The 26,920-nt window shown below is 41.7% G+C and overlaps 1 protein-coding gene and 1 gene segment (V, D, J or C); one reads left to right on the top strand and one right to left on the bottom strand.

Annotated features, from left to right (window-relative positions):
* Positions 1-5,323: 5,323 nt before the first annotated feature.
* Positions 5,324-6,195, bottom strand: LOC132814082 (T cell receptor alpha variable 19-like). The segment is given in 2 exon segments: positions 5,324-5,688; positions 6,144-6,195. Coding segments are annotated over 2 exon segments (417 nt in total).
* An 18,009-nt stretch (positions 6,196-24,204) lies between these two features.
* LOC132814081 (probable G-protein coupled receptor 139) lies at positions 24,205-26,590 on the top strand. Its single transcript, XM_060823369.1, has 2 exons — positions 24,205-24,274; positions 25,692-26,590. Exons 1-2 carry the CDS (start codon positions 24,205-24,207, stop codon positions 26,588-26,590), a joined length of 969 nt encoding a protein of 322 aa, XP_060679352.1.
* Positions 26,591-26,920: the final 330 nt, after the last annotated feature.

Below are 26,920 nucleotides of genomic sequence, written 5' to 3'. Positions count from 1 at the left end.
CACACACTTTCTCCCTCTCCCACACACACATGTTTTCTGTCTCTCTCTCCCTCACACCCGTGCACACGCACATGTAAGTCTATGGGTTGAAATTATATTTGCAGATTTGTCTTTGCAAGTTTATTCTATTTTGTTCAAAAATACACAATCTGTAGGCAATCAGTTCATGTGGTATTTGAAAGTTGCTACTTTGGAAATCAATGTAGTCGGACTTCAGCTTGGGATACAGACAGACACTAACCGCACACATTTAATGTCTAAGTAGAGGTGTCACTTTTTTCTAATAAAACCTTAATTTATATCGGGACTGTGACGTGAAAGCAGTTCTGGGATATACATATCAATATTCGAAACCTGTATCCTCATTGTTAGTGATTAAAGACTTAACAGCAATCTGATTTTGTTCAATCCATCGCATCAGTCGTTTGACAGTTTGATCTTTTATTGTAAATGCTGTGTTCTATGATCCTGCCACACTAGCTGACAAAGGAGCAGCTCACCAAAAGCTCGTCCTTCCGGATAAACTTGTTGGATTGCAACCTGCTGTTGTGCGATTTTTTGACATTACGATATAATTATTCTGACTGGACTCGACTGAAAAGCCTACCTGCAGCTTACGTGAATTAAGCTACCACTTAGTTTAATTATATTAATGAGTTTCCAAAAACTATGATTCACACAATCATTATTTGATTGTCACGCTCTGCATCACTCATTGTTGAGACATACAACTATTAACAGTCGGCCATTCTTAAAATAACTCATTCCTTTTTACTGTTTGATTTCTTCTCATTACTTCATCACAGCACCTTAACATCAATCTCGTAAGACCTCATCAGTCTGGCATGTTATCAAAACTTTCTAATGTCCGAAAATACATTGCACACACTGGTTGTCCCTTATTAGTGCTAAAATTAGCATCCACAAAACGAATTCCAATGGTTTTGCCAAACATTCATTCCCTTTTATAACTTCATATTGAGTCATCTCAATCATATCATATTTCAAAATGTCTACTTATCGTTTCCTTCATTATATGACGTGGCTTTTATTCTTATAACCAACATTCAACATGTCTTTGGTGGCTGTTTTCTTATCCCACTCTTCTTAAATAGTTGGGTTGTTTTCCCTACTTTCTAAACCTAAGGAACCATTCCGAAATTTCTCGAATTTCCAAGGATAACCATCAGTGCAATCACTTTTTTCTCCCCACATCATTCAAGACTCTGGAATGGACTCCATTTGGTCGAGGGATTTATCAATCTTTATTACAAGAAGTTTTCTGTTCTCATTTGCTAAAAAGTTTTCATGCGCTGGTATCAGATACCATGCTTCTCAAATGTCATCCATCATTGGTAAACCGAATTTCAAACTTTTCAGCTTTAAATATAGATAAATGTTAAGACAGAATAACAGTAGAATGCAAATCTTTAACTAATTTCACAACTAAAGAGACGAAACAATTGAGAAAATCGCAGAGAAGGGCTGAGAGTTCCTTCAAATTACGCAAAAGACATAAGCTCATGTTTTGAAATCGGGAATCCATTTGATGGAGAAATTAAAATACTTGGAAGGGGGCTTTAAATTTGCCGGTTGCTATTCTCAGTTTACGTGTGTGCAATTGTGTAACATTACAATTTACATAGAAAGCATGAAATAGTGAGTAATTAGGTTTTTTCGCCAGACTGAAACAAAGGTACATGTTGAAACTTAATTAACACTCTCGAGATCCTGAAGCATTATAAATTAGAGACCTGTTGTTTGTGTCACAGAGCTCATGTGAGAAGTTTTGTGATTTCCATTAGTTTATAACAAGTGATGCATGGCCCAGCGAGTGGCCCTTTCTATGCCATTTACTATCCAGCTCTTGCTGCTATTGGTGTCCCTGGTAAGTTACAGATTCCAAATATATGTTTGTTAGTTGAAAGAAAATCTTTTGTATTAAATTTCAGGAATGACATTTTTTTCTGATCTTCACGACTGAAGGAATTGAGCGCAGGTCCCTATACATGTGTCAAACATTGAGCTTTCCTCAATTGCAACCTCTGAAGTACACAGCAACATTCTATCCAAAATGTAATATTGAACAATTATGGAGCAATTGATTATTACATCATTGAGTTCGGAATTGTAATATGTAGCATTGCCTGAATATTAATCAGAATAACTGCACAAAATTAAATTCAGTTGTAATGCTGGAAATTACTGGTGTATGGAATAATACGCTATCGTTGCGTTCGATATTCTCATGCACAGATTACATGATAATCCCGAAGAAAATCATTGCAGGTAGGTCATTATTTTAAAGATTATAAGTATATCTAGTGATTAATCAGGTCCGTTCAATAATACTTCGCAATTTCCCCCAGCCAACCTGCTGGCGATCGTCATACTATTGCGAGGACGGTGTGGACTCTCTGGGTGCACCACCTATTACTTGGTGGGGATAGCAGTGAGTGATTTTCTTGTGATCATCACTGGGTGCATCCTGAATCGGATCGGTGGCATTTATTTCCGACACAGCACACTGTCCACGACCACTGCCTGCGCAGTCAGCACCGTGATGATCTATACCAGCCGAGATGGCTCAGTCTGGCTGACCGTGGCATTCACCATCGACCGTTTCGTGGCCATATGCTGCCAGAATATGAAGACCAGGTACTGCACTGTGAAAACTGCATCACTGTTCATTGGAGTAGTTTGTGTCCTGAGCTGTATCAAAAACCTGCCTTCCTACTTCGTCTACCAGCCCTTGTACATTGTGGACGGGAGGTCCTGGTTCTGTGACTTCAGAGACACGTACTATAACTCACCTGCATGGAAATCCTATGACTGGCTGAATCACATCTTGACGCCTATTCTCCCGTTCCTTCTTATTCTACTGCTCAATGCCATGACTGTCAGGTACATCTTGGTAGCCAGCAGTGCCCGAAGGAGGCTTCGGGGATTGGCGAGCCACGGAGACTCAGAAATGGCCAACCGCAAGAGGTCCATCATACTGCTCTTCACTATCTCGCTCAGTTTCCTCCTTCTATGGGTCACCTATGTCGGGCGCTTCCTCTATGTGCGGGTTACAGGTGAGGCATATTTCAGCGGCTTAGATTTCACTGACCCACAGTTTATTCTCCAAGAAACGACGAACATGCTGCAAATATTAAGTTCCTGCAACAACGTCTTCATTTATGCAATATCCCAGAACAAATTCCGAGATGAACTGAAGAAAGTGATGTTGTCTCCCTTCACATCTCTCGCTGTGTGCAAATAATGTTTTGACGTGTTCCATCGATCAGAGTGACTCAGTGCATAAAATATTCTCTCCTACTAAAAACTAAATAATGTTTGTGCGTTTCGTGCTTCACTACCGGAGATATGACCAGTTCCTTTTCCAGCCTTTACATTGCCTGTTATTAAGACAAACAGAAAATAAAAACCAGCCGAAGTAGTGTTTTTATGGATGTGAGGCGAAATTGTCTTCTTTGCCTCTGATGACTGCATTATACTTCTAGTGGTCTCGGCTAAGTCATTTGATATTCATCTATTTTGCTGCTTCCCTCCTTCCCTCTCAGTCGCCATTCTATTCTTCCTTCCTCCTTCTCCATCATTCGTGCTCAGGACTATTGCATCTATTTATTTGAATCGCTCACGTTGCCTTTTACTTTGACATAGACCCGATGAACAGCTCATTACATCCTAAAAAATGTTCTCGACAGTTTTCATGTTCTCACTGCATCATACAATCCATGCCTCTCCTGTTAAATCTCAGATTTACTTTTTGCAGCTCCAGAGATCTCGGCGTCTCCACCCCGTCCCAGCCTCTACACAGCAAACCTTGACATGCAGACATATATCCTGGACCTAAAGTCAAACGTAACTCTCGTTCCTTTAACCACAAGAAAATCAAGGTTATTTTCATGATTTCCTAACATTGCGTTTTGATCAATATTCTAAAAAGCAAACAGAAACGATGTTGTACTACAGACAATTAACACATCTGCCAGGTCCTGATTGTTATTCCTCTCCTTTCCCTGTGTGAATATTGTGAATGGACTAAGGACACAATCTGGTGGTGGTTTCGGAAAATTAAGTCTAAATTTTCAATCAAAGAAATTTAATGTTTCTGCTTTTTTTTGCAATGAAACCGATATTATCATGAGGACAAACAATTGCTCCTCAATTTCAACTATTGAGGACAGCTACATTATTAGTTATCTGTTTTTAGTCAGGCTAATAATTTAATTTTTTTAAAAATGTGTGTCATACATTCTTCGGAAGTGAACGTATCCACCAAAGTTTCTTGCGTATTATTCATGCTGTAATAGGGCTAGGATTTATAGAAGTTTCAATATTCATGCAAATTAAAATGTAATGCAACAGGTGAATTGAACACGTTCCTTTAATTTACCATGTTCTTATCGTTGAGAGCACGGGTAAGTGGAGCTGAGTCCACAAAACAAATCAACAATTAGCTTATTATAAGGCGGAGCAGGCTTAAAGCGTCGAAGCCCCTATTCCTGCTCCTAATTCGAGTGTTCCTATCACAGTCAACTGGAACACGCAGTTTTCTGATGAAGAGTCACTGGTCTCAAAATTCTTACTCTGCTTTCTCGCAACAGCTTGCTGCCAGATCTCCTGAGTTTCGCCAGCAACTTGAGTTTAGTTTCAGATCTTCAGCATGCACAGCACGTTATTTTATTGTTATGGTACAGACAATAATATGAAATATCAATTAACGATTGTTCTGATATAATGTTTGAAAGTTCTGTACAGGAAGTGGACTTTGACAAAACACTTTTTTGTTTGCATATCTCGATGAGTTGGCAATTTGCACGACTTTAATCTTTCCTGTGGTGTATCTGTATGCTGCACAGTACAGTTTTTTCAACACTTAACATCGACAGGTCTGCGTTATTCTGGACCTGCGAATCGACAACATATCATTTTGGAGCTGTTATCATGAAGGCGCAATGGCAGTACGCAACAACCCACAATGTGTTTAACGTTGTAGAGGTTGTTCCAGTGTCTCATTACTAGAATCTTGTGACAGGTCATTGTATCTCAAACAGGATACTGCAGTTCCCTGTTTTGCCTGAAGATTTTGCTGGATCAAAACGAGTCCCTGAATTTTCTATCGCACTTCATTCCTATAACAATAAAACATTTTGGAACACCATGAAGGATGTAAAATAAATTAGTTGTTTTCTGTTCTCGAAATTGACGGCATTCCGTTCAATAATAGATTTATACCAATTAAAGTGTTGTGTCCGAATGATAAGTATCAGCTATCACCTTGAACTCCGGAACCACATTAGATCCACTCCTGATCTCACTGTTTGCCTAGACGCTCCGAGAGTTTTTGTACACGGTCAGCCCAGTTCTGAGTCTCTGTGGGACTCAGTGCGCAGTAATACACTGCAGTGTCTGTGAGTACTGTTTTCAAAACCTTCAGCTGCATAGTGCGGTTCACATGGTCAAAGTCCCAGGAGAGCTTGTCTGATAGAAAACTCGTTTTCTGGCTATATTGGTTTATCTGCAGCAGAAAATTCATGGACCCGTTGGAAGGTTGACGGTACCAGAACAGAGCAGGATTGCTGTTTATTGTAGAGTACTTACAGAACAACAGGGCATCATCACCCTCGTTTACTGTGATTTCAGGCGGAGTTTGTGAGACAGAATCGCCATGACAAAGTCCTGTAAGAGCCAAGAATTATAGAAATTTAATGAGGTACTTCAACATTCTTATCTCATATACTCAGCCAGTTTACCTTCATCAACAACCCGAAAAAGAAAAAAATCAGGGAATTTGGACTGGGATCAATTTCATATGAGGAGATCATTCCCCATTTCATCTCCCACAACGTGAAAGGAAAACTGAAATATATTGGTGAATATAAAACACTCCGTTCTGTCGAATTATCTCAATGGCCTCAGTCCTGCCTGAATTTGCCGTCTAACTATTCCACTGCCATTCACTCACGTAAATTTGCTAATTTCTCCCGAAATCTGCTCATTGTTGGGGAAAGCTTAGATCTAAATAGTTTTATTTAGGAGAATGTATTCTTACTTCTGCATCACTCAAATTGATCGAGTAAACGTAAGTCCCAGCAAAGAGCTGACACACATAAGTAGACAAGCTTTCAACGTACCAGTGAGAAGACCTATAGTTGAGAGGAGTAAACAAAGAGCTCCAGGTAACATGTTTGCAGAGAATTTGCGGTGAATGTGAGCAGAACTGGCTGAAGCTAAAATGGGTTTCATCAAGAGTAGGGTAATTGAGGTTGAGTAATTTCCGGATCTCTCCTCGTTGGATCATTGTTGCTCAAGGCATCACATGATAGCCAATGAGCTACAGGCTCCCTTATTACTCAATTCCGCCAATCAGCTTCAAGCTCTTTTGAGCTCCACTTCATATTATAGTTGGTGTGAGAAAGGAACAAAGTTCTGAAGGATGTTTAGTAGACCCGAAAAGTACACTCAGCTTTTTTCTTCACAGTTGGTGCAAGACCTGCTGAGTCTCTCTAGTTATTTCTGTTTTTGTATTGGATTTCAAGCAACCACTGTTCTTTGTTATTTTTGTCAAGCCAACTGTTGTAATTAGAGCCATTGACCGTGAAGTCCTACATTGGGTTTTGAAACTTGGATCAGTCAGGGACCCCTGGGCCATGGGTATAAACAGCAGAATTTGAATCTCCTCACTTCAAGGACTGACTCCGAGCTGGATGACCACGGTCAGTGTACTCTCCATATTTAAATGAAGGGTTACTTAGCGACGAAATAGCAGCATCTGTGTAGTTATTTCAGGCGCAAAGTAAACTTGTTCACCTACAAGCAGGGTTTTGGACAGAAATTAAACAAAATATTGTCCCATAACGATTATTATTTCTGTAAGCAAATGCAGAAAATAAATTTGGTTCATGTTGTTTGAGTATCAGAAATGTTGTACCCCAGTTAACACAGCTCCTGTGGGACTTAAAAAGCCACTTCAGTTGATGCATAGGATGAATCGGTCTGGCTGATTCTGCTGCAATACTGAGGGAACGAAACAAACGAATTAACACACTTTCAATGCATGTAACTGGAGAATCGAATGTCGCTTCTAATGCATTTACTGGCATGATCCATTCTAACTGAATTTGTTTAATTTCACTTTGTGTCATCGAAAACATAGTTCCTGGGTATCAGAAACATTGCCGTGCATCAAACACAGAGCTCACCGCCACGTTGCCTCAGGCTAACACATTTTATGAAGTAAAAAAAGACCGTCTGGTAAAGTCTCCCTCATTTGAATGGGAATGGTGAAAGGGCAGACGTACATGTCAACACAACTTCCAAATCCTCACTGAAGCGAATGCACGTTTGCCAGGTTTTCAAGTGATACAAAAATAAAAGGGCAGGTAATTTGTGATGATGATCAAAGAGACTATAAAAGACCAAGCTACAAACTGTTTCAGTAGGTGTGACCATGGCGTACTCTGGTGACGTCTCCAGGAGATTTACAGGACAAGGAAATAAACAATTTATAAGTGGGGTAAAACCAAGTCATGAATTTTCATCAAACATTCTCTAGATGATGGCACAGTGGTTTAAGGGTAACCACTGCTGTCTCATAGCACTAAAGACCCAAGTTCGATTTCAGCCTCAGGTAGCTGTAAGTATGGGGTTTGCACATTCTCCCTGAGTCTGAATAGGTTTCCTTTGGGTGTTCCGGCTTCTGGCCACAGTCAAACGTTGGGCAGGTTAGGTAAATTAGACATAGGAGATGCAGGGTAGAGTGGATCTGGATATTATGTTCATCAGAGGCTCGATGGGCCGAATGGCATGCATCCACACAGCAGGATTCTATATTTAGATTGCGTAATGACTGACGTTTTTAATGTCTTTGTCTGTGGGATTTGGCGCTGCTGGCGGCCAGCATTTATTGCGTATCACTAGTTGTCCTTAGGACGGTGAGGGTGAGATGAACCCCTGCAGCTCACTTGCTCTGGGTTGACTTACAATGCGATTAAGGAGGGAATTCCAGGATTCTGCCCAATCGACAGTGAAAAAAAATCAGTGTATATCCATGTCAGGATGGTGACTGCATTGGAAGGGAGCTTGAAAGTGGTAGTGTTGTCACATATCTCCTGGCCATTGTCCTTATTGATGGAAGTGGTCGTAGGGTTGGAACGTTGTGTCTGAGGATCTTTGGTAAACGTCTGCATTCCATCGGTGGTTGAGGGAGTGGATGGATGTGGAAGTAGTACCAATCAAGCGGCTGCTTTGTCCTGAATGGTGACAAACTTCTTGGGTGTTGTTTAGAATGTACTCATCTGGGCAAGTAGAGAGTATTCCCGTCACACCCTTGACTTCTGCAATGTAGATAGTGGCAGGCTTTGGGGAGTCAGGAGATATGTTAATAATCACAGAACTTTTTGTCTCTGACCTGCTCTTGTAAACATTGTGCTAATTTGTTGGATCCAGTTCAGGCTTTGGTCATTAAAGCCTCCACTATTTTGACAGTGGGGAATTCAGTGATGCTAACAACATATTTCCTTCAAGTTTACTACAATTCTGATTTAACCTGATCTTTATTCTCTGTGCATCAAGCTCATTACTTTTCACATTCTTCAAATTCGTCTTCAACAGTTTCTCACCATTCTGCCCTCTGAGAGTATTACGACTTTATCTCTACCGTCCCTTTTCTCTATTAATGTTTCTGACTTGCAAATATATCCTTACTTCACCTCCATCCCCATATCCGATTGCTATCACTTCTGACAATCTTTAAATTTTGCTGTTCCATACTTTCCCCTGCAGTTTACTCCCATTTCCATTGTCTCTCATTTTGGAGTACAGAAGTAGTAACACTGATTCTTCAAGTTCAGCAAAACAGGACTCCCCACTCTATACGAGTTTTAGTAAAGCCTCGCCCTCTCTTTGTGACACTGTGCCCTCATTGCACAGAGGTAGATGGCGGAGTCATTAAGTCTGGCGTCTTTCATTGTCAGGATACTGGTCTTGTAGTCTCCATTGATTGAAGCCGTAATTCTCTCGGATGAAGTATCTTCCCTTTTGGCCATCACCAAATGCTGGGGTGGCTGATTCGGGAGCTGTCTGTACCAACGCACTGTGTTAAATGAAGTGGCAAAGGAGCAATTCATGGACACAATTCCCACTTCAGTAACAACCATCCACAGAGGATGTTTCTTCACTTCGCCTTCTCCAATTCCCTCCTTGGAGATCACTTTGGAAAACAGCAGGAGGAGACTGCAAATTCGAAACATCATCAGATTGCAAGAACAGTGGTGAAAACAATTGTCCACGACGCTTTGTTGAGGAAACAGCAATTAATTCTAACATTTATATGAGTAAGTAACTAGAAAAAACTTTCGTCTCCTGTTAAACTCTGAACGCCTCCCTGTTTGAGTTGTAGAAGAAGCTGAGTCTCAGTGAATGTTACTGTAACAATCCTCTCATACTGACATCGCTCACACTGTCTGAAAGTTCATTCCTCCTCCAGACCTCTTTCACGATATTTATCATGGATTCGCACTGACATCTAGTGGTGTTTATAAGTAATTGCATTGTTCAAATTCCCTCTCAAATTGCGTGTCACCAATATGCTAAAGAAATTATGCATCTTCATCCCCCGTATAACACTGCGAACATGTGAGGCTCTGCATTTCAAATTCATGTGCAGCATCCACCGATTTCAGACTATGTTTGCCCTGCACTGTGAGTAAGTCTCTATTCCACAAGGAAAATTGGCAATGAATGAAGCAGCAAAATCGAAAATTGCTGTTCCTTGTAAGATTTATTGTAAGATCCATCATAAGCGGAATTGGTTAGCTTTACTGTGTCACATTGTATACATAACCGTTGTATCTATATCAGATCCCTTGCAGTTCGTCAAATTTACGGCTAACACCACATTGTCACACACTATTTGAGGTAGATGTAAGCATTCCCAGCCACGCACACACAAGTTAAGCAAATGTGTTAAAGAGAAAGAATACACACTGTGGTAAAGTCTCGCTCATTTGAATGGGAATGGTGAAAGAGCAGAGATTCATGTCAATGCACCAGCCAAATCCTGATTGAAGGGAATGTACCACTGTCACGTTTACAGATGAGACAAAAATAAATGGGAAGGGAAATGGTGATGATGGTTCAAAAAACCTTAAAGAAGACGACGTTACAAACTATTTCAGTGAGTGTGACTATACAGTACCTTGGCGAGATCGCGAGGATGTTTGCATTGCCAGGAAATGAGCAATTTCTGAGTGGTGCATTACCGAATCATGAATTCTCAGGAAGCATTCTTCTGATGATGGCACGGTGGCTCAGTGTTTAGCACTGCTGTCTCCCAGCAGCAATCAGCTGGGTTCCTTTACAGTCTCAGGCACGAGCCTGCGTGAAGTTTGCACATTTTCCCTCTCTCAGCATGAGTATCCTATAGGTGCTGTTGAATCCTCCCACAGTCCAAAACTGGATAAAGCAGGTAAGTTAGCAATTGGAGATGCCGGGTTAGAATGTATCTGGGTGTGATGCACTTCAGAGATTCGATAAGCCGAATGCCATGCTGCCATGCTGGAGGGACATCATGCTTAGATGTGGAACTCTTTTCTTTATTATTGATTTTGTCAGACGTGGGCATCATTGACTGACCACCCTTTATTGACAATTCCTAGTTGCCCTTGGGAAGGTGGTGGTGAGCTGTCTTCTTGAACCGCTGCAGTTCATCTGCTGTGGATTGACCCACAATACCACAGAGGGAATTTCAGGACACTGACCCAGATACAGCGACAAAGAAGGAATGGAGATCTATTTCCAAGTCAGGATGGTGAGTGGCTTGGACAGGAACTTGAATTTGGTCGTCTTCTCTTTCATCAGCTGACCCTTTTCCTTCCAGATGGATTTGGTCATGCGTTTCGACGGTGCTGTGTGAGGGTCTTAGCTAAACTTTGGCAGTGCATCTTTTAGGTAATATACACGGAGAGTCGGTGTTGGAAGCAATGGGTACTTGTGAATGCTGTGCCAATCAAGCTGGTTGATTTCTCCTGGATGGTGTTGAGAATCCTAAGAATTGTTGGGGCTGCACTCATCCAGACACGTAAGGAGCATTCAATCACAAACCTGACTTGTGCATTGTAGATGGTGGACAAGCTTTGTGGAGACAGCAAGTAAGTTACTAGGAGTGAAAACATCTTTTCCATGTTCGCTCTATTCAGGTTTCCAAGTATTCTATAAGTTTCAACCAGGTTCCCCATCATCCTTCTAAACTTATTCGAGTAGAGACCCAGAGGCTTCAATCAACTCTCATATAATAAGTGCTTCTTCCTGGGATCATTCTTGCAAGCCTCCTCTGAACCCCCTCCAAGGCCAACACATCTTTCCTTAGAAATGAGGCCGAAAAGTGTTCACAACATTCCAAAATGTTGTCTCACTAGAGCCATGTACAGCCTCAGGAATACACCCCTGCTCTTGCATTCTAGCCTTCTCAAAATGAGTGCTGATACTGCATTTGCCTTCCCAACTGCTAACTCATAAGGTCATACAGCACTGAAATGATCCAGTCCCACTCATTAACTTGCTAAGCTTAATATTTGTGCGCGCGTGTGTGTGTGTGTGTGTGTGTGTGTGTGCACGTGAATGTGCAGCTCAGTGCATATTATATCTGTGTGCATGCAAGTGTGCCGTTATTTTTCTATCTGTTTTTGTGTCCATCTACGTGTTCTTGCGTGTGCATCTCTCGTTCTGTCTGTCAATTTGTTTGTTTCTCTCTCCGGTGGATGTCTGTGTATGGTTGTGTTTCTATGTGTGTCTGTCATTGTGCTTTTCTGTCTGTGCATTCATTTCTGCAAGCAGTGGGAGAAATATGGGTAGAGGTTGAATTAACCAAAAGCGTCTTTCACTGTTGCTCTCTTCTCGTTGAAATAATACAAATAACACAATGCCACCACCTACTGGCGAATCGATGGTACTACACAAGCGATGGATTTATGAGAAGGCATCTTTTTTCAGGCTCCTCTTGGGAATTTCCAGGGGAGCGGAGCTCAACTTAAAGGTCATAGCTGAAAAATAAGGAGCCGTAAATCAAAACAGAGATGAGACGAAGCGATTCTGAGGCAGTTAAATTCATGGCACCATGGCTTGCTCTGCTGCAGAGTGAGGGAGAAAGAAGCATAGAAATGCTATAATTATCGCAGATTCAACTGTAAGGGAAACAGATAGATCTTTTTGTGGCCACAAACGAGAGTCCAGGATGGTTTGTTCACTCTCTGGTGCTGACGTCCTGGATGTCTCAGAGCAGTTGCAGGACATTCTGGAGGATTAGGGAAAACAGCCAGTGGTCATGGTAAACGATGGTACTAAAGACACAGGTGTAAAAAGGGATGAGATCCTAAAAATAGAATACAAAGAATGATGCATAAATTTGAAGTGTAGGACGTAAAGTTAATCACATCAGGATTACTGACATTGCCGTGAACTAGTCAGAGTAGAAACAGCAGAAAAATATGATGAACGTTTGGCTGAAAAGATGGTGTGAAGGAGAGGGTATCAGATTATTAGCCAGTTGGGATCGCTTCTGGGGTTGGTGGGACCTTAAAAACTGAACTTGTTGCACCTGGGCAGGTCCAGGATTGATGTCCTTGAGGGTCAACTTAGTTAGAAGAGTTCAGAAGGTTTTTAACTAGTGTGGCAGGGGAATGCGAACCAGAGTAAAGCAACAACTGGAGAAATTAAGGGAGTTTTACAAACCATGGCAAATATGATAACGAACAACAACAGGTGGGGTAATGCTGCTGTAAAGAGCAGGGAAGATATCAGAAATCTATATGTTCCAATGTGAGAAATATAATAGGCAAGATAAATGAACTTAGGGCATTTGGTTAGAACTTGGAATTGTGACATTATTGCAATTACAGAGAGCTGAATGAAAGCGAGACAGGACTGGGGCATCTGAATATCCCAGGAATTAAATGCTTCAGGTGTGAGAGAAGGGGAGGCAAAAGGAATGGGGGGGAATTGCATTACTGGTAAAGGAGGATCGGACAGCTGTACTGAAGGACAATACATGAGAGAACTCGTTTAGCAAGACAATATAGATAGAACTTAGGAGTAAGAAAGCTGAAATCGCATGCTGGAGGCAATCTGTATGGGTTCCAAAAGCCAGCGGGAGATAGAAGAGACAATATGTAGAATGGTTTTGGTACGAAGTAAAATCTGCAAGGTTTTTGTGATGGTTGACTTTGACTTATTTATATTGACTGAGACTCGCATTGTGCTTGGGGCTTGTATGGGGAAGAATTTGTAAAGACTATTCAAGAAGGTTTTTTTGACACAGCATTCAAACAGTCCAGCCAGGGAAGAGATTAGTTTGGATCGGGTTTTGGAAATTGAGCCTGGCCAGGTGAGCATTGTGGGATGAATAATCATAATACCTTGAGTTTTAAGATACTCATGGACAGGGATAAAAGCAGCCCTCGAGTAAAGGTTTTAAATTTTGGAAAGGTGAACTACAGCAACACTAGGCAGGAAATAGAGAAATTTGACTGGAGGCAACTGTTTATGAGTAAATCCACATCAGATATATGGAATTATTTAAAATGGTACTTAATACAATTTCAGGAGTTGAACGTGACTGCGAGAATGAAGGAGAGACATGGAAAGTTACATGAAACTTTCATGGTAAGGGATCATATGACCTTAGTCACAATGAAAAAGTAAGCATGCATAAGGTCTAACAGGATGGGAACTGATGGTGACTCGAATGTCACAAGGAAAGTAGAAAAGAACTTAAACAAGGAATTAGAAAACCTGAAAGGGCTCATGAAAAGTCGTTAGTAAACAGGATAAAGGAAAATTCCATGGCATTTGTAGAATTTTTTAAGAAGCCAGAGGGAAGCCATGGAAAAGGTTGGCCCACTCAAGGACAAAGGAGTAAATCTACATGTGGAGTAGAAAAGGTAAGTGAGGTCTGAAGCTACCATTTTGTGCTGGTATTTACGAAAGAGAAGAAACTAGTGGAGTCTGAATTTACAATTCAAGTTACTATTAAAAAGGAAGACATGTTGTGTGCCTTAAAAATATCATTAAGTTAGATAGGTCCTCAGGTTCTCATCAGATCTAAGCCAGAAACTTGAGGGAGGCAAATAAGCAAATTGTTGAAGCATTGACAGACATTTTTATATCATGTTGGCTATAGGTGAAGTCCCAGAGTAGTGCAGAACGTTTAATGTTGTCCCGTTGTTTAAGAAGGGTAGCAGGGATAATCCAGGAAATTACAGGCCTGTGAACCTCAGGTCAGTGGCACGGACATTATTGGAAAACATTCTCAGGGAGAAGATCTGTACGTATTCAGAGGCAATTGGACTTATTAGTGATGCACAGCACGGTTTTGTGCAGGGACGATTTAGCCCCACTAACTTGTTTGAGTTATTTGAGGAGGAAATTAAGATGACTGATGAAAGAAATGTGTTGATGTTGTCGACAGGGACGTAAGTAAAATATTTCACTCACACGCTCATGACAGACTGGTGTCAAACATTGAAGTCACACGGCATCAGAATGAGCTGGAAGATGGACACAGAACTGGCTTAGTAATAGGAGACAGATGGTAGTGGGGAAGGCTGTTTTTCCGAATGGAGGTTTGTGACTAGTGATGCTCCGCATGGATCAATGCAGGGACCTTTGCTGATCGTGGTCTACATATATAGAACATAGAACATTACAGCGCATACAGGCCCTTCTGCCCTCGATGTTGCGCCGCCCTGTCATACTAATCTGAAGCCCATCCCAACTACACTATTACATGTACGTCCACTTGCCTGGCCAATGATGACTTAAATGCACTTAAACCTGGCGAATCTACTACCGATGCAGGCAAAGCATTCCATACCCTTACTACTCTTTGAGTAAAGAAACTACCTCTGACAATTGTCTTATACCTATCTTCCCTTACTTTAAAGTTGTGTCCCCTCGTTTTTGCTGTCCCCATACTTGGAAAAAGGCTCTCCCTCTCCACCCTATCTAATCTTTGATTATCTTGTGTGTTTCTATTAAGTCACCTCTCAACCTTCTTCTCTCTAACGAGGACAGCCTCAAGGCCCTCAGCCTTTCCTCGTAAGACATTCCTTCCATGCCAGGCAACATCCTAGTAAATCTCCTCTGTACCCTTTCCAAAACTTCCACATCCTTCTTATAATGCGGTGACCAGAACTGTACACAATACTCCAAGTGTGGCCGCACCAGAGCTTTGTAGAGCTGCAGCATAACCTCCTGGTTCCGGAACTCAGTCCCTCTATTAATAAAGGCTAAAACACTGTATGCCTTCTTAACAACCCTGTCAATCTGGGTGGCAACTTTCAGGGATCTGTGTATATGGATACCGAGATCTCTTTGCTCATCTGCACTCCCAAGAATCTTACCATTAGCCCAGTACTTTACATTCTGATTACTCCAGCCCAAGTGTATCACCTCACATCTGTCCACATTAAACTCCATTTGCCAACTCTCAGCCCATCTCTGCATCCTATGTATGTTTCTCTGCAACCTACTACATCCTTTGTCATTATCCACAACTCCACCGACCTTAGTGTCGTCCGCAAATTTACTATCCCACCCTTCTAAGCCCTCATCCAGGTCATTTATAAAAATGACGAGCAGCATTGGACCCAACACCGATCCTTGCGGTACTCCGCTAGTAACTGGACACTAAGATGAACAAGTTTCATCAACTACACACTCTGTTTTCTTTCAGCAAGCCAATTACAGATCCAAACTGCTATGTCTCCCACAATCTCATTACTCCGCATTGTGTATAATAGCCTACTGTGGGGAACCTTGTCGAATGCCTTGCTGAAATCCATATGCACCACATCAACCGGTTTACACTCATTTATCTGTTTGGTCACTTTGTCAAAAAACTCAATAACATTCGTTAGGCACGACCTACCCTTCACAAAACCGTGCTGACTGTCCCTGAACCGATTATTCTTTCTGGATGGTTGTCAATCCTGTCTCTTATAAACTTTTTCACCACTTTACCAACAACTGAAGTGAGACTCACTCGTCTTTAATTACCAGGGCTGTCTCTGCCACCTTTTTTGAACAAGGGAACCACATTTTCTATCCACCAATCCTCAGGCACTATTCCTGTAGAAAATGATTTTTTGAAGATCAATGCCAAAGACACGGCAATCTCTTTCCTTGCTTCCCAGAGGATCCTATAATCGATCCTAGGCAGCACGGTGGCACAGTGGTTAGCATTGCTGTCTCACAGCGCCTGAGACCCGGGTTCAATTGCCGACTCAGGCGACTGACTGTGTGGAGTTTGCACGTTCTCCCCGTGTCTGCGTGGGTTTCCTCCGGGTGCTCCGGTTTCCTCCCACAGTCCAAAGATGTGCGGGTCAGGTGAATTGGCCATACTAAATTGCCCGTAGTGTTAGGTAAGGGGTAAATGCAGGGGTATGGGTGTGTAGCGCTTCGGCGGGTCGGTGTGGACTTGTTGGGCCAAACGGCCTGTTTCCACACTGTAAGTAAACTAATCTAATCTAATCATCCCAACCAGCCCAGGGGACTTGTCTATTTTCACACTCTGCATTATTTCTAATAACTCTTCCTTGTGAACCTCAATCTCTTCTAGTCTAGATGTAAGTATCTCTGTATCTTCCTCGTCAACATTTTCATTTTCTATAGTGAAAATGTTTGCGAGGAAGATGATTTGAAGGAAAACGTAGCTGTTCTAATAAATAATTCAGAGGAGCTTACAAAGATTGATAGAGTTGCGAATTGTAAAGAGGGCAGTGCGAGAATATATCAGAATATAGATCAGTTGGAGGCTTGGGCAGGGAAAAGGCAGATGGAATTTCATCTAGACAGATGTGAGGCGATGCATTTTGGTAAGTCAAATACTGCTGAAAATTATGAAGTGAATGCCAGAACATGTTGAAATTTTGATATGCAGAGCGATCTGGGTGTGCACATCCACAGATCCCTGAAGGTGGCAGTGCAGATAAATAAGGTAGCAAAGTAAAGGCCTATGACATGCTTGCCTTCATTTGAATGGACAAGAATATAAGGTCTGAAAGTTATGCTGCAGCATTATGAACTTCAATTAGGCCACACTTGAAATATTGATACGGTTCTGTTCATCATACTACCAGAAGGAAGTCGGCGAAGTGGGGAAAAGTTTTACAATAGTGTTGCCTGGTTAGGAACCAGTTTAACTGTCAAGAAAGGTTGGATGTACTAGGATCATTTTCAATGGAACGCAGGAGGTTGAGGGGCGACCTGGTAGACTTTTTAATGTTGCAAATGGCATGATAGAGTGGAAAGTATGAGGACTTCTCCCAGGATGGAGGGGTTAGTTAGTAGGGGACAAAGGTTCAACGTGCGAGGGGGGAGGGTTTAAGAGAGCTGTGCGAGGCAAGTGTTTTGCACAAAGGGTGATGAGTGCCGGGAATATGCTGCTGCCCGAGCAGACGGTGGAAGCAGACAGTAGCAGAATTCAAGAAACAACTGGATGAATACATGAATAAGAAGGCAATAAAGGAACACATTCCTTTCCTTCACTCTTAATTTTTTCCATCATTCTGAATCGTCTTTTTTTTTTGCAATTGTCCAGCTCCTATCTGCATACTGCGAATCAAATCAATGATACCGATTCTCGGTTTTTGGCTTCCAGTGGATCTCACCATTATCAAAACAATGACAATTTCCTCCCCTGAAGTATGTTAGTGACTCAGATGTTTTTTTTTTCTGGCAAGTGGCAATGGGTTCATAGACTTCATTAGAGTATTAATTCCAGATTTAATTATTCTTTTTCCCTCAAACGAATTGAACATAGCACGAAACAAGGCTCTGGCCATTTGTATTTGCTACAATGAATTTTGATCACAGTCTTTCTGGCCAGTGCCAGTAGTAGTGGGAAGGCATTCCAAAGCAATGACGCAATGTCCGGACAAAGGTGCAAAATGACCATCCACGATCATTGACTATCACCAGCAAGCAGAGAGTCGGCAATGAGCAACATTCCGTTCTGAAAAGTAGAGACACGCAGTTTGTCAATGGTCACTGGCAGTGCTCATTGGGTGTTAAACACATTGTAGACATTTTAAAACAACTGAGAGTTCTTGTTGCGAACGTTTTTTACTCTTTCTAGGTGGCATCCTCAGTGCTTGGGAGCCTCCTGTGAAGCGCTTCTGTGATGTTTCGTCCGGCACTTATCGTGGCTTGTCTCTGGCACTTCCGGTTGTCAGTTGCTGTCCGCTGCAGTGGCCGGCATATTGGGTCAGTGCCATGCCTCTAGGAATTCCCTGGCTGTTCTCTGTTTGGCTTGCCCTATAATAGTAGTGTTGCCCAGTCGAATTCATGTTGTTTGTCATCTGAGTGTGCAGCTAGTTAGGATAGTTGGTCGTGTCGTTTCGTGCCTACTTGGTGCTCATGGATGCGGTCTGTTAGCTGTCTTCGTTTTTGTCCTATGAAGTGTTTTGTACAGTCCTTGCATGGGATTTTTTACACTACGTTTGTTTGCTCATGCTGGGTATCGGGTCCTTTGTCCTGGTGAGTTGTTGTCTGAGCGTGGCTGTTGGTTTGTGTGCTGTTATGAGTCCTAATGGTCGCAGCAGTCTGGCTATCAGTTCGGAAATGCTCTTGATGTATGGTAGTGTGGCCAGTCCTTTGGGTTACGGCATGTCCTCGTTCCATTGTCTTACCCTTAGGCATCTGTTGATGAAATTGCGCGGGAATCTGTTTTTGGTGAATACCTTGTATAGGTGTTCTTCTTCCTCTTTTTGCAGTTCTGGTGTGCTGCAGTGTGTTGTGGCCCTTTTGAATAGTGTCCTGATGCAACTTCGTTTGTGTGTGTTGGGGTGGTTGCTTTCATAGTTCAGGACTTGGTCTGTGTGTGTGGCTTTCCTGTATACGCCACTGAATTCTCCACTCGGTGTTCGCTGTACCATCATATGTAGGAATGGGAGCTGGTTGCCATTTTTTTCCTCTCTCGTGAATCGGATTCCTGTGAGTGTGGCGTTGATGATCCGGTGTGTGTTCTCTATTTCTGTGTGTTTTAATGATTACAAAGGTTTGGGTTGCATTTGCGCTAAGACTGTTTGTTCTAACCTTTGCATTACTGCTTCTGCTACCAGTCCAGAAATCGGTGAGCCCATGGGTGTTCCGTTGATTTGTTCGTCTATCTGGTTTTTGAATGTGAAGTGTGTTGTGAGGTACAGGTCCAGTAATTTAAGTATGCCGTCTTTGTTAATAGGTTCAACGTCCTGTTGTCTGTTCTGTATGTCCAGCAGGTTGGATATTGTTTCTCTGGCTAGGGTTTTGTCGATCGAGGTGAACAGTGCCGTTACATCGAATGAGACCATGGTTTCTTCCTTGTCTATGTGTATATTTCTGATGATGTCCAAGAATTCTTGGGTTGACTGTATAGAGTGTCTGGATCCGCAGATCAGGTGCTACAGCAGAAACTGGAAAAGGATGGGAAAGGATCTTAAGACCTAGATTTGAGATCTAGCTGTCTCTGCGGCTTGTTCTGATGACGTCTCGAAAATCTGTGGACAAAAATGTTGACACAAATAATAAGAGCACTCTTACAAATAAATTAAATACGTGAACTAATCTGAAATTTCAAAACAAACACTTAATTGAAGAGATAAAGTTGACGATCTTAGAAATGGAAATATGAATCATCAGCGGTTCAGTTGATGGAGAGAGAAAACTAGGTTTGTGGAAAGGTTGGAAGCACAGAATCCACGATCTTCCACAGATATAGAGCAAACATTTATTTTACCAATGATGCAGACTGAAGGCGTGAAACAGCACATTGAACTCGATGTTCACTGACCTGTAAAACGTGTGCTTGAATGCGGAAGTGGAAAGCTGGATGAGTAAATTTGCCGATGATAAGAAGGGATGTGGAATGGTAGAGAGTTTGGAGGAATGTTGCAAGTTGCAACGGGACATTGAAAGCATGCAGAACTTGGCTGAGAAGTGGCAGATGGAGTTCAACCTTGGAAAGTATCAAGAAATTCACTTTGCAAGTTTGAATTTGAATGCAGAATACAGGGTCAAGGCAGCATTCTTGGCAATATCGAGGAACAGAGAGATCTTGGAGTCCATGTCCACAGATCCTTCAAAGCTGCCACCCAAGTCAAAAGGGTCGTGAAACAGCTATATTGTGTTTTGGCTTTCATTAGTAAGGGGATTGAGTTGAAGGGCCGCGAGGTTATGCTGCAGCTCTATAGAGCCATGGTCAGATCACACTTGGAATATTGCGCTCAGTGATGGTTAACTCATGATAGAAAGTATGGGGAAGCCTTAGAGGTAGTGCAGAAGAAGCTTACCAGGATGCTTCCTGGTCTGGAGGGCATTTCGTATGAAGCAAATTTGAGAGAGCGAGGGCTTTTCTCAATGGAGCAAAGAAGGATGAGAGATGACTTGATAGACGTGAAGAAGAGGATGAGTATAATAGATACAATGAATAGTCAGAGACGTTTTCCCATGGTGGAAGTAGCTATCATGAGTGGGCATAATTTTATGTTGAATGGAGGAAGGTTTAGACAAGATTTCAGGGGGTAGATTCTTTACACAGAGAGTCGATGGTGCGTGGAATGCACTGCCAACAGTGGTAGTAGAATTGGAAACTTCACCGAAATTTTACCGACTCCTGGATAGGGACATCGAAGATAGTACAATGAGGGATATGTCGATTAGTCTGGTCAATGAGTAGAATAAACGTTCGGCACAATATCGAGGGCCCAATGGCCTGTATTGTGTTGCACTGTTCTGTTCTCGATGTTCGACGTTCGATGTTCTAAATCGTACTTTATATCTTCCCAAAGTTGTCACTCACAATGTCCAGCTATTTATTTTACTAGACTAGATACTACATCACCTACTCCTATAGAGAGCTGTGCCATTAATTACAGTTAACTTCACTTTGTCATTTCTCTCAGATTTGCTGGAATTACGTTACACCCTGTCTCTGTTCAAAATAAGTTAGAGTTTGGATAACGAACCCGGCCAGGTGTTAGGTTTGGAGGTAAGTTAGCACTTTGGTGATAGTCACCATAATTCATTTATGTTGATTTTAGTGATGGAAAGGAATAGGTATGTAACGCAGGGCAAGAGTTATAGCTGGGGGAAAGATGCAATTAAGCAAGATTTATGATGCATAATGATGGGCACAATTAAAATGTGGAGCATATACAAGTTCCAGCTGCTGTGGGCCCTTCATAAGCATGTACCGATCAGGCAGGAACGAAGTTTTTGAGCGCAGGAGCCGTGGTTGATTGAGGAAGTTGAATCTATTTTCAAGAGGAGGAAGAAGGCTTATGTTATAATAAGCTGTGATGGCTCAATTGGGGCGCTTGAGAGTTACACGTTAGCCAGGAAATACCTAAAGAGAGAGCTAAGAAGAGTCAGGAGTGGACATGATAAGTCATTGGCGAACAGGATGAAGGAAAACCCTCAGGCTTTCTACAGATATATCAGAAATAAAAGAATGATTAGAGGAAGATTACGGCCAATCAAGCATAGTGGTGGGAAGTTGGAAGTGGTGCCAGAGGAAATAGGTGAATACTGTTCTTTGGTATTCACTTTAGAAAAAGATAACGTCCTCAGGGAGTACACTGAGATAAAAGCTACTAGACCAGATAGGACTGAGGCGCATAAGGAGGAGGTGTTAGCATTTCTGGAAAGTGTAAAAATATATAAGTCCCCTGTGCTGGATGGAATTTATCCTAGAATTCTCTGCGAAGCCAGGGAGGAGATTGCACAGCATTTGGCTTTGATCTTTATGTCACCATGATCTACAGGAACAGTGCCAGAAGATGGAAGGATAGCAAATGTTGTTCCCTTCCTAAAGAAGGGAAGTAGAGACAACCCTGGGTATTTTGCACCTGTCAGCCTTATTTCGGTTGTAGGTAAAGTGTTGGAAAGGGTTGTAAGAGATAAGATTTATAATCATCTAGAGATGAATAAGTTATGGATAGTCCACGCGGTTTTGTGAAGGTTAGGTCGTGCCACACAAACTTTATTGAGATTTTTGAGATGGTGACCAACAGGTGGGTGAGGGTCAAGCGGTTGATGTGCTGAATATAGATTTAAATAAGGCAATTAATAAGGTTCCCCACAGTAGACTAGTGCGCAATGTACAGATGCATGAGATTGAGGGTGATTTAGACGTTTGGATCAGATATTAGCTCACTGAAAGAAGACAGAGATGGTTGGTGGCAAATGTTCATCCTTGAGTTCAGTTACAAGAGGGAGACTGCAAGGATCTGTTGAGCATCCGCTGTTGTTTGTCATTAATATAAATGACCTGGAACAAGGCATCGAAGTTTGGGTTAGTCAATTTGCGATTGACACTAAGGTCTGTAGAGTTGTGGATCGTGATGAAGGATGTTGGAGAGACGTGGATAAGCTGCAAAACTGGGCTTACAGGCGGCAAATGGAGTTTAATGCGGAAAGGTGTGAGGTGATTCACTTTGAAAGGAGTAACAATAATGCAGAGAACTGTGCTCATGGTCAGTTTCTTGGATATTTCAGTGTCCAGGTACATAGATCCCTGAAAGTTGCCACCCAGCATGATAGGGCTGTTAAGAAGGCAAACGGTTGGTTAACTTTTATTGGTAGAGGGATTGAGTTTCCGAAGCATGAAGTCATGCTGTAGCTGGACAAAACACTGGTGCAACATTTTGAGTGTTGCGTACAGTTCTAGTCACCACACTATAGAGAGGATGTGAAAGCTTTGGAAATGGCTCAGAGGATATTTACTGGGATATTGCCTGTTATGGAGGGAAGGTCTTACGAGGAAACGCTGAGGTGCCTGTAGCTGTTTTCGTTGGAGAGAAGAAGGTTGAGACAACTTAATTGAGACATATAAAATAATCCGAGGGTTAGATAATTTGGACAGTGAGAGTCGTTTTATCTCGGATGGCGATGGCTAGCACGATTCGATATAGCTTTAAATTGAAAGATGATAGATACAGGACAGATGTCAGAGTTAGCTTCTTTACTCAGAGATTAGCAGGGGGCGTATAACGCATCCCATGCAACAGTTCTGGATTCGCAACCTTTCAGGGCATTTAAGTAGTCATTGGATAGGCATATGGAACCAAATTGGATGTGGAAGGTTAGATGAACTTCAGATTGGTTCCACCGGTTGGCGCAACATTGAGTGCTGAAGGGCTGGTGCTTAACTGTCACGTTTTATGTTCTGTGTCACTAATGTATGAAATTATCCTCTATCTTAATTATTGTTTCTTGGAACAGTGTCAATGGCATTATGCAATCACGTTATTTACTGGATTTGACCTTGTTTTAGTTCATACTGCAACTTTACGTGTCTTAATTGCTACTGCAAATTTATATATCTCTTTCAAAGTTACACTACGTCTGTCCCAGTGAACACTTCAATCAGGTTCATCCCAATTGTTCCTGCAGACACTGTGGAATTTCTGCATTACATTGACCAAGTCTGCTTTGTTGATGAACCTGGCAACATATTTTAAAACAGCTTCCAGTCACTCGTTTATCTGATATTTCTGTCCTTATATTAAACATTGACATTGATCAACTGTTCCTGAACAAGCAACTGTGATCAGGAGCATCAGCACTTAAACGGCCTTTCGGCATTCTGATTGTTCAGATTAAATTAAGGATTTTTCAGATTCAGTGGGTGGGAGAAGATTTGCATTTGACAACCACTACCACATTAACGTCCCATGCTTGCTAACTTCCCATGCTTGTTTCCCAAAGGTTCAAACGCAAATTTATGAAAATGTTAAAATACCAGTCACTAAAAGATATATGAATGAACGCAAATGAAAATCTAGGACAACGCTTTAAATGATTAATCAACTGGGGAATAGCAGAAGTCAAAGTAGAAAGAAAGTTCAGATGCAGGAGCTCAGCTCAATGTCCACCATTGGCGGATCTACCTGATGCAGACACAACATCATGATTTGTGGACCTGGACGAAACAAAGCAATTCCAACGACCCTGTCCCAACCTCAAATACAATTATTCACCTTGTTTAAAGACATGAAGCAGAGAGTTAATCTCTTTGTGTAGCGAACTGTAAGTAAGGTGCATGCTGTTATTTAATTGTCACTCTCGAGACAATCACTTAGAATATATGAGAGCCCACTTGAATGTGTCACAGAACCAACATCCACAGCAACAGCCAACTGCTACCGTTTCTGAGCGAAGATGCACGCGCCAGTCATTGCCCCCTTCTTTCTCATTTGCTATTCAATTCTCGCAGTTATTGGAGCCCCTGGTAAGACACTGACGCTCGAAAAAATCGTTCTCCCAATACTTTATTTGCAAAAAATTATTTTTTTCACTTTCAGGATCCTGCAGATCTTTTAAAATATTGAGCGTTTTGATTTTAAGTGACTTCAACCGGATTCCTGTGCATACATTGCATTTTGGATCCGATAGTCCCAAGGCAAATAATCGTGCACTACTTCCAATTTCATTTTAATACAAGGCAAGCTGTTCTTGTTTCTTGTATGTTGTGTATTTATTGGAAAATGTTCCAGTAGACGCTGAATTGTGAGAAACAACTATGCATGAATATTAAATTGTAATTATTGTTACATATACTATCCATTCCAATTCAGCAGAATGCAATCGAGCCTTTCAGTTGATTGTGTGTTGAATACTTTGTCACAGTGTAGTGAAATGCTCTTCTGCATGGATCGCATTGCAGTATTTGAAGATGATTTATTTTGTGGTAGTACTTTACGAGATGTTTATTATTTTAAATAAACGTTTAGTGATCATATTAATCTACAGTGTGCGCTGTGGAAGGATATGTTAAAGTATAGAATTCCCAATGGATGGCACCAGTGGTTTCAGGAATACATTCAATTTAATCCAAAGACGTCAGTGGAGATGCAATTTTTCAGCCATTGGTATTTTGATTCTCTGCAGCAAAGTTTCGAGTATTTTGGATAATTGTATTTTTATATAATTACCCAGAAAAGCGTTGTTCACAACTACGAGAAAGTGTAGTGGCGTTTCGCCTCGAAATGCCTCACTGTATGTAGCATTCACCAGAACAACTTCAGCAAACCGATTTAGACTCGAGTAATGTGAGATATTGCCAAACGTTTTGATCAATGTAACATCTGATAGAAGGGCGCAGAAGCAGAACAGCTGAGGTGACAATTCCAGATAGTGTTACGAGTGGCTTTATGAGTTAAATCTTTAAGTGACACAGTTCGTAGGATCAATTATAGGAGACACGGGAAACAGATTGAAGTTAGCTGAGATTTCAGATCATTTTGCATGATTTTCTGAAACCGATGTGGTGAGTCATCAGAAGTTCAGAAAAGTCGTAGGTTGATATTATAAAGAATGAGACATCACTCGTAAGGAGGTTCATCTTTATGAGTTGAAGGTTGACCGGGGTTTGGTATGAATAATTCATGGCAATAACATTACTTCATTTGTTCCTGAATTGTACAAATCACAACTGGTATTTATTTAGTGACCAGAGAGTGATGTTCATTCCCAGGACTGATTATATTGATCGGTGTTTGATGCTGACAATGGATGTCCAATATTTGTCAACAGTTTCAGAAAATGCAGAGACTCGAAGTGGCAGGTTGATGATTGAAGAATGCACAAAGCAGCAATTAGTGTTTGAAATGCGTTCAGTTATAGCTTTCTCTTTTAATCTCTCACAGCCAACTTGCTGGCAATCATTGTCCTATATCGAGGACGGTGCGGTCTCTCCCGGTGCATCTCCTACTACCTGGTGGCGATCGCAGTGACAGACTTTCTTGTCATCATCTTTGCAGTCATCCTCAACCGAATCAGCCGCTTCTACTTCCGGGAAAGTGTCTTGTCTACCACTCCTGCATGCACTCTCAGCATCGTGGTAGTCTTTGCCATCTGGGATTGTTCGGTCTGGCTGACAGTTGCCTTTACCTTCGACCGTTTTGTGGCCATCTGTTGCCAGAAATTGAAAACCAGGTACTGCACAGAGAAGATGGCGTCATTGGTCATCGGGATAGTTTGTGCATTGTGCTGCATCAAGAACATCCCATTCTACTTTATCTATGAACCCATATACGTCTTAGATGGGATATCCTGGTTTTGCAACATCAAAGCCAATTACTACATCCAGCCAGCTTGGCAGGTTTATGATTGGTTCTTCCAGATGTATACTCCTTTTCTCCCATTCTTTGCCATTCTGCTGCTCAATGCCCTGACCATACGACAGATCGTAGTGGCCAACAGAGCCCGCAGGAGGCTCCGGGGCACAGAGAAGCAGCATGACTCAGAGATGGAGAACCGCAAGAGGTCAATTATTCTGCTGTTCGCTATCTCTTTCAGTTTTCTCCTCCTGTGGGCCCCTCTTGTTGGACATTTCATCTTCACGAAGCTTACAGCCGAGGGTTACTATGGTGGCCTTGATTTCAGTGACCCTCGGTATATCTTCCAAGAGGCAACCAATACACTTCAGTTACTAAGTTCCTGCAACAACGTCTTCATTTACACAATATCTCAGAATATGTTTCGAGAGGATTTGAAGAATGTTCTGATCTACCCATTTGCCACCCTCATTAATTGCTTTAAATAATGTGGGGAAAGAAACATCTCTTCATGTTGTTTCTTTTCTATAAGAGTATCGCAGAGTACAATGCTTAATCTGCATTTAATACAGAAAATTATGGAAAACCAGGACAAATAACAAAATGGCAGAACGTCCATTCTCCACCTCTGACAATTAACTGCAATCGATCCTGAGCAAATGTGGAACAATTGAAAATTCGTCCTTTCTAGAGGAGAGGCGAACTCATGATCTATGTCCCATCCCCAGCCCTACCTGCTTGCAGTCTGCAATGTTCTTGGCCAAGTGGCATTTGTTAATTTATTTATGACTCTCCCTATTTCAGTTCTTCCTAAATGT

The sequence above is a fragment of the Hemiscyllium ocellatum genome, unplaced genomic scaffold (assembly GCF_020745735.1).
Source record: "Hemiscyllium ocellatum isolate sHemOce1 unplaced genomic scaffold, sHemOce1.pat.X.cur. scaffold_665_pat_ctg1, whole genome shotgun sequence".
In the NCBI taxonomy this organism is placed as follows: Eukaryota; Metazoa; Chordata; class Chondrichthyes; order Orectolobiformes; family Hemiscylliidae; genus Hemiscyllium; species Hemiscyllium ocellatum.
Note: the sequence above shows the minus strand (reverse complement) of the source record. Positions and strands in the feature narration are given on the sequence as shown.

Bases quoted from the DNA above. Each gene is read 5' to 3' on its own strand.
- LOC132814081 (XM_060823369.1), top strand. From the start codon at position 24,205: ATGCACGCGCCAGTCATTGCCCCCTTCTTTCTCATTTGCTATTCAATT. The intron at 24,275-25,691 runs GTAAGACACTGA...AATCTCTCACAG, and splicing joins CGCAGTTATTGGAGCCCCTG to CCAACTTGCTGGCAATCATT.